This window comes from Electrophorus electricus, chromosome 11, assembly GCF_041902795.1.
Source record: "Electrophorus electricus isolate QZ-2024a chromosome 11, ASM4190279v1, whole genome shotgun sequence".
Classification (NCBI taxonomy): domain Eukaryota; kingdom Metazoa; phylum Chordata; class Actinopteri; order Gymnotiformes; family Gymnotidae; genus Electrophorus; species Electrophorus electricus.
In genome coordinates, this window is record NC_137507.1 from 7,507,501 (window position 1) to 7,520,000 (window position 12,500).

The 12,500-nt window shown below is 49.7% G+C and overlaps 1 protein-coding gene across 4 annotated transcripts in view; it reads right to left on the reverse strand.

The window, feature by feature from the left end:
* The window catches only part of sox5 (SRY-box transcription factor 5), an 84,974-nt gene that overhangs the window by 7,391 nt on the left and 65,083 nt on the right, over positions 1 to 12,500 (reverse strand). For 3 of the 4 annotated variants that reach the window (XM_081722687.1, XM_035528239.2, XM_035528236.2), the window contains 2 exons: positions 9,475 to 9,646; positions 6,373 to 6,545 (listed from right to left, as the gene is read on the reverse strand). In XM_081722687.1, coding sequence (XP_081578813.1) covers positions 6,373 to 6,545; positions 9,475 to 9,646 — 345 coding nt within the window. The remainder of the gene's footprint in view (positions 1 to 6,372; positions 6,546 to 9,474; positions 9,647 to 12,500) is intronic. The other variant, XM_035528238.2, reaches the window with a different exon arrangement.

Genomic DNA, 12,500 nt, shown 5'->3' on the forward strand with positions numbered 1-12,500 from the left:
CTGACTGGGCATTAAATGAACGCGCAATGTAGAGAAGATTTCTCCCTGGAGAGGGGGGAGGGAGAGAGAGAAAACGCAACACAGATGTTGGGAAACGGTACCCTGACACTTTAGCTGACAGAACCCCGAGAGCATCAAACAGCTCATCTCTAGCTCTGTTCATCCCAAAAAGTGTCCTCACTTCAGCTTGGGAGGAACACATCCTTACAAAGATAGACTCGACACTGGCAAATCCCAATGAGGAACAAATTTTATAAGAAGGAAAAGGTTCTCTCTCTCTCTGTCTGTCTCTCTCTCTCTCTCTCTCTCTCTCTCACTGTCTGTATCTCGCTTTCTCTCTCTTCTGTCTCTCTCTCTCTCTCTCTGTCTGTCTCTCTCTCTCTCACTGTCTGTATCTCACTTTCTCTCTCTTCTGTCTCTCTCTCTCTCTCTGTCTGTCTCTCTCTCTCACTGTCTGTATCTCTCTTTCTCTCTCTCTCTCACTGTCTGTATCTCTCTTTCTCTCTCTCTTCTGTCTCTCTCTCTCTCTCTGTCTCTCTCTCTCTCTCTCTCTCTCTCTCTCTCTCTCTCTCTGTCTGTAGTGTGTAACTGGGTGAGAAGGGTAACTTATGTCTTGAGTTGGGCCTGTAATTGTTTAGTTAGAATCACAAGACTGTAATACAGATAACAGCTGGAGATGTACAGACAGTACAGACAGACAGGACGTGGACTACAGACAGACAGGATGTGGACTACAGACAGACAGGATGTGGACTACAGACACACTTATTCACACTTGTCTCAGTAGCACGTCCAATATTTCAATGAACACTGAACACCTTCACCATATCAACAGACTGTGAACTGAACTGTCTCTACTTTTGCAGGGCTTTGATACAAAAGTCAATCACATTCTTCCAAAACTCATGAATCTCTCTGTGTTCACCACCAGCCAAAGTTTGAACAACTACAGCGAATGTGTCGGACATTTACACACAAAACTCTGATCACTGTGGATGGAAATCTGTGGTCAAATACAGTGGACAGGACAGATGGACCAGACGACAGAGGACGCCTGATTGTTTGAAATAGACCTTATGTATTTTTGCACTTCTAGGTATCAGCATTCATCCCTGTATTTCTACAGTATTCTAGTTCATTGGTATGTTTAATTCTAACCTACTGTACTGTACTTGGATAGATTCTATGAGTAAATGACAAAGCAGTTTTGTAAGTCGCTCTGGATAAGAGCGTCTGCTAAATGCCGTAAATGTAAATGTAAATGATACTGTGAATGGCTGTATATAGTGAAAATATTGATTAGGTATTACTGTATCTGACCTACACTTTATCGGGCTACAAGAACAAATGTCCAAATCCAGTGAATCCCTGAAGAAGTCTGTGGCTTTCTGATTGGTTGCTTGATCATATATTGTTGTACGTTATACAGTAAATATTGTTATTCTGGGTTTCTGATACAGTAAAACATTCATTTTGTTACTGTAAATGTACTGTAACACACTCAGGCTTGAGTTCTATTATGAGACGTAAACCAGTAGATCTAAAGTTTTTATAGAGGAAACACAGAGTGTGTGTATTTAGTGTGTATTTAGTTTGTATTTAGAGTGCGTATTTAGTGTGCGTGTTTAGTGTGTGTGTTTAGTGTGTATTTAGTGTGTATTTAGAGTGTATTTAGTGTGTATTTAGTGTGTGTATTTAGTGTGTAGAGTGTGCATTTAGTGTGTGTATTTAGTGATGTTACAAGTTGTGTTTTGAAGTTGATTGTTAAATTGACAGCATCTTGTGAGAGAAAGCGTCTGTTATAGTTGTAATAGTTATGTTATAGTTCTAGTTATATAATAGCTGTGTTACAGTTGTCTTATGTTATAGTTCTAGTTATATAATAGTTGTGTTACAGTTGTGTTATAGTTGTGTTATAGTTGTGTTATAGTTCTAGTTATATAATAGCTGTGTTACAGTTGTGTTATGTTATAGTTCTAGTTATATAATAGTTGTGTTACAGTTGTGTTATAGTTCTAGTTATATAATAGCTGTGTTACAGTTGTGTTATAGTTCTAGTTATATAATAGCTGTGTTACAGTTGTGTTATAGTTCTAGTTATATAATAGCTGTGTTACAGTTGTGTTATAGTTGTGTTATAGTTCTAGTTATATAATAGCTGTGTTACAGTTGTATGTTATAGTTCTAGTTATATAATAGCTGTGTTACAGTTGTGTTATAGTTCTAGTTATATAATAGCTGCGTTAGCTGTGTTATAGTTGTGTTATAGTTATGTTATAGTTGTATTATAGTTATGTTACACTTATAGTTGAGTTATAGTTGTATTATAGTTATGTTATAATTGTGTTATAGTTGTGTTAGTTATGTTATGGTTGTATTATAGTTGTGTTATATTTAACGTTTATAATGTTGTTATAGTTGTGTTAACTGATGTGCTGCAGTGTCTGTTTCAGAAATAATGTTAAACAGAAATAATGTTTTTCTATTTTTAAATGTATAAATATCTAATGCAAATCATTAACTTATATTTTAGTCCATTGTAGTAAGAGGAAAGTGATAGAAATAGAGAAAGGAAAAGAATGTATCTTCTCTCTCTGTCCCTAAATACAGCCCTGACACCCTACAGCCTACACCCTACAGCCTGAACCCTACACCCTGCACCCTACAGCCTACACCCTACAGCCTACACCCTGCACCCTACAGCCTACACCCTACAGCCTACACCCTGCATCCCACAGCCTGCACCCTACACCCTACAGCCTGCAGCCTGAACCCTACACCCTACACCCTACAGCCTGAACCCTACACCCTGAACCCTACACCCTACACCCTACAGCCTGAACCCTACAGCCTGAACCCTACACCCTACACCCTACAGCCTACACCCTACAGCCTACACCCTGCATCCCACAGCCTGCACCCTACACCCTACAGCCTGCAGCCTGAACCCTACACCCTACACCCTACAGCCTGAACCCTACACCCTGAACCCTACACCTTACACCCTACAGCCTGAACCCTACAGCCTGAACCCTACACCCTACACCCTACAGCCTACACCCTACAGCCTACACCCTACAGCCTGAACCCTACACCCTACACCCTGCACCCTACAGCCTACACCCTACAGCCTACACCCTGCATCCCACAGCCTGCACCCTACACCCTACACCCTACAGCCTGAACCCTACACCCTGCACCCTACAGCCTACACCCTACAGCCTACACCCTGCACCCTACAGCCTACACCCTACAGCCTACACCCTGCATCCCACAGTCTGCACCCTACACCCTACAGCCTGCAGCCTGAACCCTACACCCTACAGCCTGAACCCTACACCCTGAACCCTACACCCTACACCCTACAGCCTGAACCCTACACCCTACACCCTACAGCCTACACCCTACAGCCTACACCCTGCATCCCACAGCCTGCACCCTACACCCTACAGCCTGCAGCCTGAACCCTACACCCTACACCCTACAGCCTGAACCCTACACCCTGAACCCTACACCTTACACCCTACAGCCTGAACCCTACACCCTACACCCTACAGCCTACACCCTACAGCCTACACCCTACAGCCTGAACCCTACACCCTACACCCTGCACCCTACAGCCTACACCCTACAGCCTACACCCTGCATCCCACAGCCTGCACCCTACACCCTACAGCCTGCAGCCTGAACCCTACACCCTACACCCTACAGCCTACACCCTACACCCTGCACCCTACAGCCTACACCCTACACCCTACAGCCTGCAGCCTGAACCCTACACCCTACACCCTGCACCCTACAGCCTACACCCTACAGCCTACACCCTGCATCCCACAGCCTGCAGCCTGCACCCTACACCCTGCAGCCTGAACCCTACACCCTACACCCTACAGCCTGAACCCTACACCCTACAGCCTGCAGCCTGAACCCTACACCCTACACCCTACAGCCTGAACCCTACACCCTGAACCCTACACCTTACACCCTACAGCCTGAACCCTACACCCTACAGCCTACACCCTGCACCCCACAGCCTGCACCCTACACCCTACAGCCTGCAGCCTGAACCCTACACCCTACACCCTACAGCCTGAACCCTACACCCTACAGCCTGCAGCCTGAACCCTACACCCTACACCCTACAGCCTGAACCCTACACCCTGAACCCTACACCTTACACCCTACAGCCTGAACCCTACAGCCTGAACCCTACACCCTACACCCTACAGCCTACACCCTGCATCCCACAGCCTGCACCCTACACCCTACAGCCTGCAGCCTGAACCCTACACCCTACACCCTACAGCCTGAACCCTACACCCTACAGCCTGCAGCCTGAACCCTACACCCTACACCCTACAGCCTGAACCCTACACCCTACAGCCTGCAGCCTGAACCCTACACCCTACACCCTACAGCCTGAACCCTACACCCTGAACCCTACACCTTACACCCTACAGCCTGAACCCTACAGCCTGAACCCTACACCCTACACCCTACAGCCTACACCCTGCATCCCACAGCCTGCACCCTACACCCTACAGCCTGCAGCCTGAACCCTACACCCTACACCCTACAGCCTGAACCCTACACCCTACAGCCTGCAGCCTGAACCCTACACCCTACACCCTACAGCCTGAACCCTACACCCTGAACCCTACACCTTACACCCTACAGCCTGAACCCTACAGCCTGAACCCTACACCCTACACCCTACAGCCTACACCCTGCACCCCACAGCCTGCACCCTACACCCTACAGCCTGCAGCCTGAACCCTACACCCTACAGCCTGAACCCTACACCCTACAGCCTGAACCCTACACCCTACATTCTGCACCTTACACCCTACAGCCTGAACCCTACACCCTACAGCCTACACCCTACACCCTGCACCCCACAGCCTGCACCCTACACCCTGAACCCTACACCCTACAGCCTGCAGCCTGAACCCTACACCCTACAGCCTGAACCCTACACCCTACATCCTGCACCCTACACCCTACAGCCTGAACCCTACACCTTACACCCTACAGCCTGAACCCTACACCCTACAGCCTACACCCTACAGCCTACACCCTGCACCCCACAGCCTGCAGCCTGAACCCTACACCCTACAGCCTGAACCCTACACCCTACATCCTGCACGCTACACCCTACAGCCTGAACCCTACACCTTACACCCTACAGCCTGAACCCTACACCCTACAGCCTACACCCTACAGCCTACACCCTGCACCCCACAGCCTTCACCCTACACCCTGAACCCTACACCCTGCAGCCTGAACCCTACACCCTACAGCCTGAACCCTACACCCTACAGCCTGAACCCTACACCCTGCACCCTACAGCCTGAACCCTACACCTTACACTCTACAGCCTGAACCCTACACCCCACAGCCTACACCCTGCACCCTACACCCTACACCCTACAGCCTGCACCCTACATCCTGCACCCTACACCCTGCACTCTACACCCTACACCCTGCATCCTACACCCTGCACCCTACATCCTACATCTCTGTGTGTGTGTGTGTGTGTTAGCTCAGTTTCACTTTGTGAAGATCTGTACCATTCCTCCATCTTTCTGCTTCCCAGCAGCCTGTTCCAGTCTCGTAATGAAAGTGACCTGGTCAGATGTTTGTGTCCTGTGAGTGGCTTATACTGCTGTGTAGAATTGGCCCACAGACACAGAGCCAAAGAGCTGTGTGTAATTTCCTTGTTTATGAACACACGCAGCTTGTTCAAGTGCACACCTGTGCACACACACACACACACACACACACACCCATGCGTGTGTGTGTGTGTGTGTGTGTGTGTGTGTGTGTGTTATTGGAGCACCTGTTTGCTGAACTGTACAGAGTTGCCTTGCTGTGTCTGTGCTCGGTGTGGACCAGCAGAGGATGTTTACATGCCTAATTTGGCTGGGTGGTGAAGGTGGAGGTGGTGGAGGTTTCATATCAGATACAGCTGGCATATCAGACACAGCTGACATATCAGACACAGCTGGCATATCAGACACAGCTGGCATATCAGACACGGCTGGCATATCAGACACAGCTGACATATCAGACACGGCTGACATATCAGACACGGCTGGCATATCAGACACAGCTGGCATATCAGACAGCTGACATATCAGACACAGCTGGCATATCAGACACAGCTGACATATCAGATACAGCTGACATATCAGACACAGCTGGCATATCAGACACGGCTGGCATATCAGACACAGCTGGCATATCAGACACAGCTGGCATATCAGACACAGCTGGCATATCAGACACAGCTAGCACTTCAGCTGTTTTGTTTTTACAGGACAGCATGTGTGACGAGAGTGTGCTACGGTGAGTGTGTGAGGAGGCTCTAACCTTCTCGTTGCGCCCGTTGCTGAGCACCATGCTGCTGGCCGCTGCCACCTTGGCATCCAGTGCCTGCTGCTCCCGTTTCAGCTGTTCCTTGATGTGACGTGCCTCCTGGTAGGCCTTGCTCACGGAGTCGTGGTCAGTCAGGTAACCTCCTGAAGTGATGGAGGACAGCAGATCTGGGAGGAGCGACAGGGGAAGGAGTGATGTGAATGCACGTGTGTATGTGTGTGTGCGTGGGTGTGTGTGTGTGTGTGTGTGTGTATGTGTGTGTGCGTGGGTGTGTGTGTGTGTGTGTGTGCGTGGGTGTGTGTGTGTGTGTGTATGCGCATATGTGTGTGTGGGTATGTGTGTGTGTGTGTGTGTGTGAGTCCCTGTATCTACATACACTCATTCACCTTCATTCCTAATTTTTGCTTCTTCCGCTACATAAACTGTAAGTGGCACGTGTAATGTAGAGGGTCCAGGCCCCCAGGCGCCATTTAAAATGTGGGTGTCTGGCTGCTACTTCTGAAAAAGCACTTAAGTAATAATGAGGAGAGAGTGATTTGTTTGATTTCTACGATTCCACGCGCAGTGCGCATAAGTAAGCACAGGTGTTAATTTGGTGTGCAGCTACAGCAGTAATCTGCCAAAGCAGCCAAATAAACAGATGCATGTGTAAAAAAAGAAAAAAATTATGTTTCTGCAAATGCTTTCCACACAGAATTACTGGGTTTAAGTTTAATAAAATATGCCCAGTCTGTGTGTGTGTGTGTGTGTGTGTTGGGTGTGTGTACGCATGTGCATGAGTGTGTGCCTGTGCAGAGGGTTTTTTTGTTTTTTTTTAACGTAATCAGGGCCAGCAGGTTAAGCCACCCAGCACTAATGCACTGGTGAGTCTCTGAGCGGGAAACATTAGCATACTGGGAGTTGTGGGCAGAACGCACACTGGGTCCCAGCCAGCTAAACACGCAGCTAGAAACAACAGCGGTGGAGAGATGGAGAGAGGGAAGGAGAAGTAGAAAAGAAAGAAAGGAAGAATAAGGGAATGTAGGAAAAATGGAGAAAGGATACAACGGATAGCCAGACGGTGGAGTCCCACATCTCTGTACCTCCTGAAAAAGCAGGATGTGCTCAAATAATGAAAAAAAAAAAACAGAACAAAACTGCAGTTAAGTCACATAACGTGACTACCAGTAAGAGGATGAATGGAAACTCTCCTCAGTGACGGCTCTCCGCCGCACGCTGGGGCCAGGGACGCTGCGCTTGGATGCTGTGTATCACTCCACCACCCCCGTCATGCTCAGAGGGGCCATTCAAATACCCCCTCCCCCCATATGGGTTGTTACTTCTCAAGAAAAAGGGACTGGTAAGGTCTTAACAGGCAGAAACCCGCATGTGCAGTCTGTGTGTGTGTGTGTGTGTGTGTGTCTTCCTCTCAGTGTGGGTTAGCTCAAGGGAATTCGTTGAGGAGGAAGAGAGAAAAAACAGCTTACTCCTTATTAAGGACGAAAGATCGCTAATTTGCCCATCGCGGGAACATCTGTCCTGGCGTGTCAAACATGCTACTCGCCGCCTTTTCACAGTCAGTCTTTATATTATTTCCATCAGCTTAGTAATGGACTGCTGGATGGATTAAGGGCCTGCATTTCAAATGACAGAGGAGAGAAGCCCTTGGAAAAGAGAAGTGCTCGGAAAAGACAAGTGTTTGGAAAAGAAGTGCTCGGAAAAGTCGCTGTTGGGAAAGTAGGTGGAAATCTTCTAAAGTTGGAGGATGAGAAGCAGAAATATCTGAGTTCAGTCTAGACAAGGGCGACGAGTCTGTGGAGGGAAAACTGAACTCAGAGAGAGAGAGAGAGTGAGAGACAGAGACAGAAACAGAGAGAGAGAGAGAGAGAGAGAGAGAGAGAGAGAGGGGGGCCAAACCTGACCCACATATCTAGCAGTCAGGATTCATTTCAGCAACCGGAGCTCTAATTTTCTTCCTGTGCTTCACTGTACTGAGTGGACCTCCTAGTCTCACACCCCTGGCCTGGACCACTGTCCCTGAAGGAGGGTAAGCATGGCCACACAGACCTCCCACAATGAGAGGGACAGTCAGAAACACAGGAGACAGTCCCAGGACTTGGCGAGGGGACGGACCGTGTTAGAGCATCTCCCAGAGACGCGCGGGAGACATGAGAATGGCCGCCTGTGCCCCGAGCAACCACATAGCTCTCTCAAAGGATGACAGAAAAACCACAAAAACTTTACCTTGTAATCCATGTTTCAGAACAAAAACATCTGGGCCACAAATCCATTAATCTGCTATTAAATCCTGGGATTTGTTGAGAAACACGGCGATTACAGGGGAAGGGTTGTGGAGATGAGAACAGGGGAGAGGGGGTTATTCTGGCTTTCATACAGGTTGTTGTGCTGTGCGTGCGTGTGTGTGTGTGTGTGTGTGTGTGTGTGTGTGTGCGTGCGTGTGTGTGTGTGTGTGTGTGTGTGTGTGTGTGTGTGTGTGTGTGTGTGTGTGTGTGTGTGTGCGTGTGTGTGTGCGCGTGTGTGTGTGTGTGTGTGTGTGTGTGCGTGTGTGTGTGTGCGCGTGTGTGTGCGTGTGTGTGTGTGTGTGTGTGCGTGTGTGTGTGTGCGTGTGTGTGTGTGCGCGTGTGTGTGTGTGTGTGTGTGCGTGTGTGTGTGTGCGTGTCCGTGTGTGCATGTGTGTGTGTGTGTGTGTGTGCATGTGTGTGTGTGTGTGTGTGTGTGTGCGCGCGCGTGTGTGTGTGTGTGCATAGTAACTGAGTTCTATAAGAGCCTTGTCTAATCTCATCGCTTGTACAAGCTGCCTGACATGAAAGATCCTTGTGTATCTCTGTTCAGTTCTCAAAATACAACAGAAGAAATGCCTCCCTCTCTCAATCCCTCTCTCTCTCTCTCTCTCTCTCTCTGTATTAGGTCATGTTCCTTCCTTTCCTCCCATTTATGCTCTAATAAATACTTGACAATACGCCATTCTGGCAAAATTAAACCCCACAGACCTAAAAATGAAACGTCTATTACAGACTCGTACAATGGCCTGAAGCAGAAGAGCGATGACGCGCCCGCGTGTGCGTGTGTGAGACAATGATGTGAAGGTGCAGTTACCTATGGAGCTGACACGAGGCGGGGGTCCTCCCATGCTGGAGGTGACGCTGTGCTTCAGGGAGCCGGAGGCCAACTTCATGGCGGGGACCTGTGGGGAAGCGGGGGATGTGGGTGACTTGCTCTCGGGACTCTTAGGCTTGGACGACAGATTCAGGGGCTGAGCGCCCTCCTCCTGCAAAGGCAAAACAGCAACAAGTTTGGCCTGGCGGGAGCCAATCACCACGCCCAGTTGGAGTCAAACCGACCAATCACAGGCTGCAGGGGAAGTGAGGCGCGTTCGTCGCATGCAACCACAGTGAGGGGGGGAAAGGTCACATGGGGGGGTGGTGAGGCAGGCCAGAGGGAGGAACGATCACAGTCTGATTCTGCATGTGAACCACACACTGCGGAAGCAGCCATGCAGAGATCACATGGGACATGCACGCATGCTTACGTAAACGCACTTACACACACACACACACACGGACACCACCACTGTGCCTCTGAAGAAAAAATTCAAGCACCATCTGGGTATTCACAGATACACAATACATCTGCAAAAAAATATGAAATGCATCGTAATGATTTGTTTGGAGCAGGTTCTGGACAGCAGGTTCTGGAGAAAGCTGCTCAGACTCCAGGTGCTAAGCGGCGTTCCGATCCACAGCGCCCGTGAGAAGGGGCCACTGGGCAGCGGTTGTGCGAGCGCAATGCCGCGTGCAAACAGCAGGGGGCCACAGGATTACATTAATGGACGCTCCCCGCTGCTTCCGTAATCACATCAAAGGAGACGCCCAGCTGACGAGCAGGGCCAATTAGATCTCGGAGTGGCAGATGTGGCTCCGCCCCCACCGATCACGACAGCGTGATGAGGGTGGGGGTTGGGACTGCTTGCTGGGGGGACAGGCTGCCATCGTCGTAATCTTCCACAGTGTTTAAATACCTAATGACCTGACTAATCACTGAACCACTGAAACCACGCCGTGATTGGTCAGATGATGTTCAGCTCATATCAGGGCTGTCAGTCATGGTTAGACTGACGGGGAGCGCCCAGGTCAGGAGGGCGGCGTCTAATCTCCCTCACGTTAGCCTGCGGCAGAAAACATCTGCGATCGCACCTGCCTTGGGCGTCACGGCAACGACTTTTGCACTCTGTGGTGCTCTGCGTAGCCAGCCAATCACACGCACACGCTCCAGTTCCAAAGATCTCACCCATAAAAGCACCAAATGTACAACCACCACCAAGACAAGCACCACCCATATAACCACACCCATACAACCACTCCCATACAACCACACCAATACAGACACCACAATACAATACCACCCATACAATCACACCAATACAACTCCACCCATACAACCACACCCATACAACCACACCAATACAGACACCACAATACAATACCACCCATACAATCACACCAATACAACTCCACCCATACAACCACACCCATACAACCACACCAATACAGAGACCACAATACAACACCACCCATACAACCGCACTAATACAGACACCACCAATACAAGCACCACACACACAACCACCACCCAAACAGGGACCACCATTACAGGCACTACCCATTTAACCACACCAATACAGACATCACAAAGAGACCTCACACAGAGTCCCCACAAAGAGTCTTCACACAGTCCTCACACAGAGTCCCCACACAGTTCTCCCCACAGCTGCCCATATGGAGGAGACCTTGGTTCAAGCGGCTAAGGACGCAGATCCAAAAGTGAGGTTAGATGGCATCTAAAACGCCTCTTAAGCCATGATTAATAAAATAAGGACTATTTAACAGCGGTCCTGTTAGGCACTGATACGCCACGGAGGGCGGGTAAGACAGTGATGTGTCCATACTAGATGCTGTATATCCCCCCGCCGGAGCTCTGACAGTAAGTGACATCATTTGCCCCGATTCTTATCGCCCAGCCTGACATTTCAATTACTGAGACAAGTGTGTGTGTCTGGCTATTTGTCCTAATTGTGCCTGTGTATAGGGCTATCCTGTCTCTCTCTCTGTCTATCTCTCTCTCTCTCTCTCTCTCTCTCTCTCTCTCACACACACACACACACACACACACCCCGACACACTCATCTGGTTCCCCTCGTTCTTTGCCAAACAGTTCTGTGGCCAGCTTGCAGTCTTGCAGACTCACCATGAACACACACCCCCTATATACCACACACCTGCACCCGACTGGGGCCGAGTACTGAGATGGCACAGGAGAGCCAGGCTAGTAGCAGCCCAGAGACCTGGCCCTGCCCAGAGGTCACACGCAACTGGTCAGGAGTGGAGTGCTGGAATTATGGGTGATTGTGTGCATGGGTACACAAGTCATAGTCACAGCTGAGTTGGAAGAGGTGGAGATGTGTGTGTGTGTGTGTGTGTGTGGACACATCTGAGCTGAGGGCAACTGCCCCCTACTCACCCCCTGGATAAAGAAGCACTTAAGCTGTTTGCCCCAGTCCAAACAGCTGTCTGACACAGACTACTGCAATTGAAAGAAGGGAGAGAGAGAGCATGGGAGGGAAGGAGAGAAGGAAGGAGAGAGGGAGTAGTGAGAGGAAGAGAGAAAGACAGAGAATAGAGAGATGGAGAGACATTATAGAGAGAATGACAGAGGAAGTGAGACAGCAGAGAGCTTTAGGGGGACACAGCAGCCCTGAAATATGTATGCAGCCCTGCTGTACCCCGAGGGCAACCCCTGAAAGAGGGAGAGAGAGAGAGAGAGGGGGAGAGAGAGGGGGGGAGAGAGAGAGAGAGAGAGAGAGAGAGAGAGAGAGGGGGGAGAGAGAGAGGGGGGAGAGAGAGGGAGAGAGAGAGAGGGAGGGAGAGAGAGAGGGGGGAGAGAGAGGGAGAGAGAGAGAGAGAGAGGGAGGGAGAGAGAGAGAGAGAGAGAGGGAGGGAGAGGGAGAGAGAGAGAGAGAGAGGGAGAGAGAGAGAGGGAGGGAGAGAGAGAGAGAGGGAGAGAGAGAGGGAGGGAGAGAGAGAGGGAGGGAGAGAGAGAGAGAGGGAGAGAGAGGGGGGGAGAGA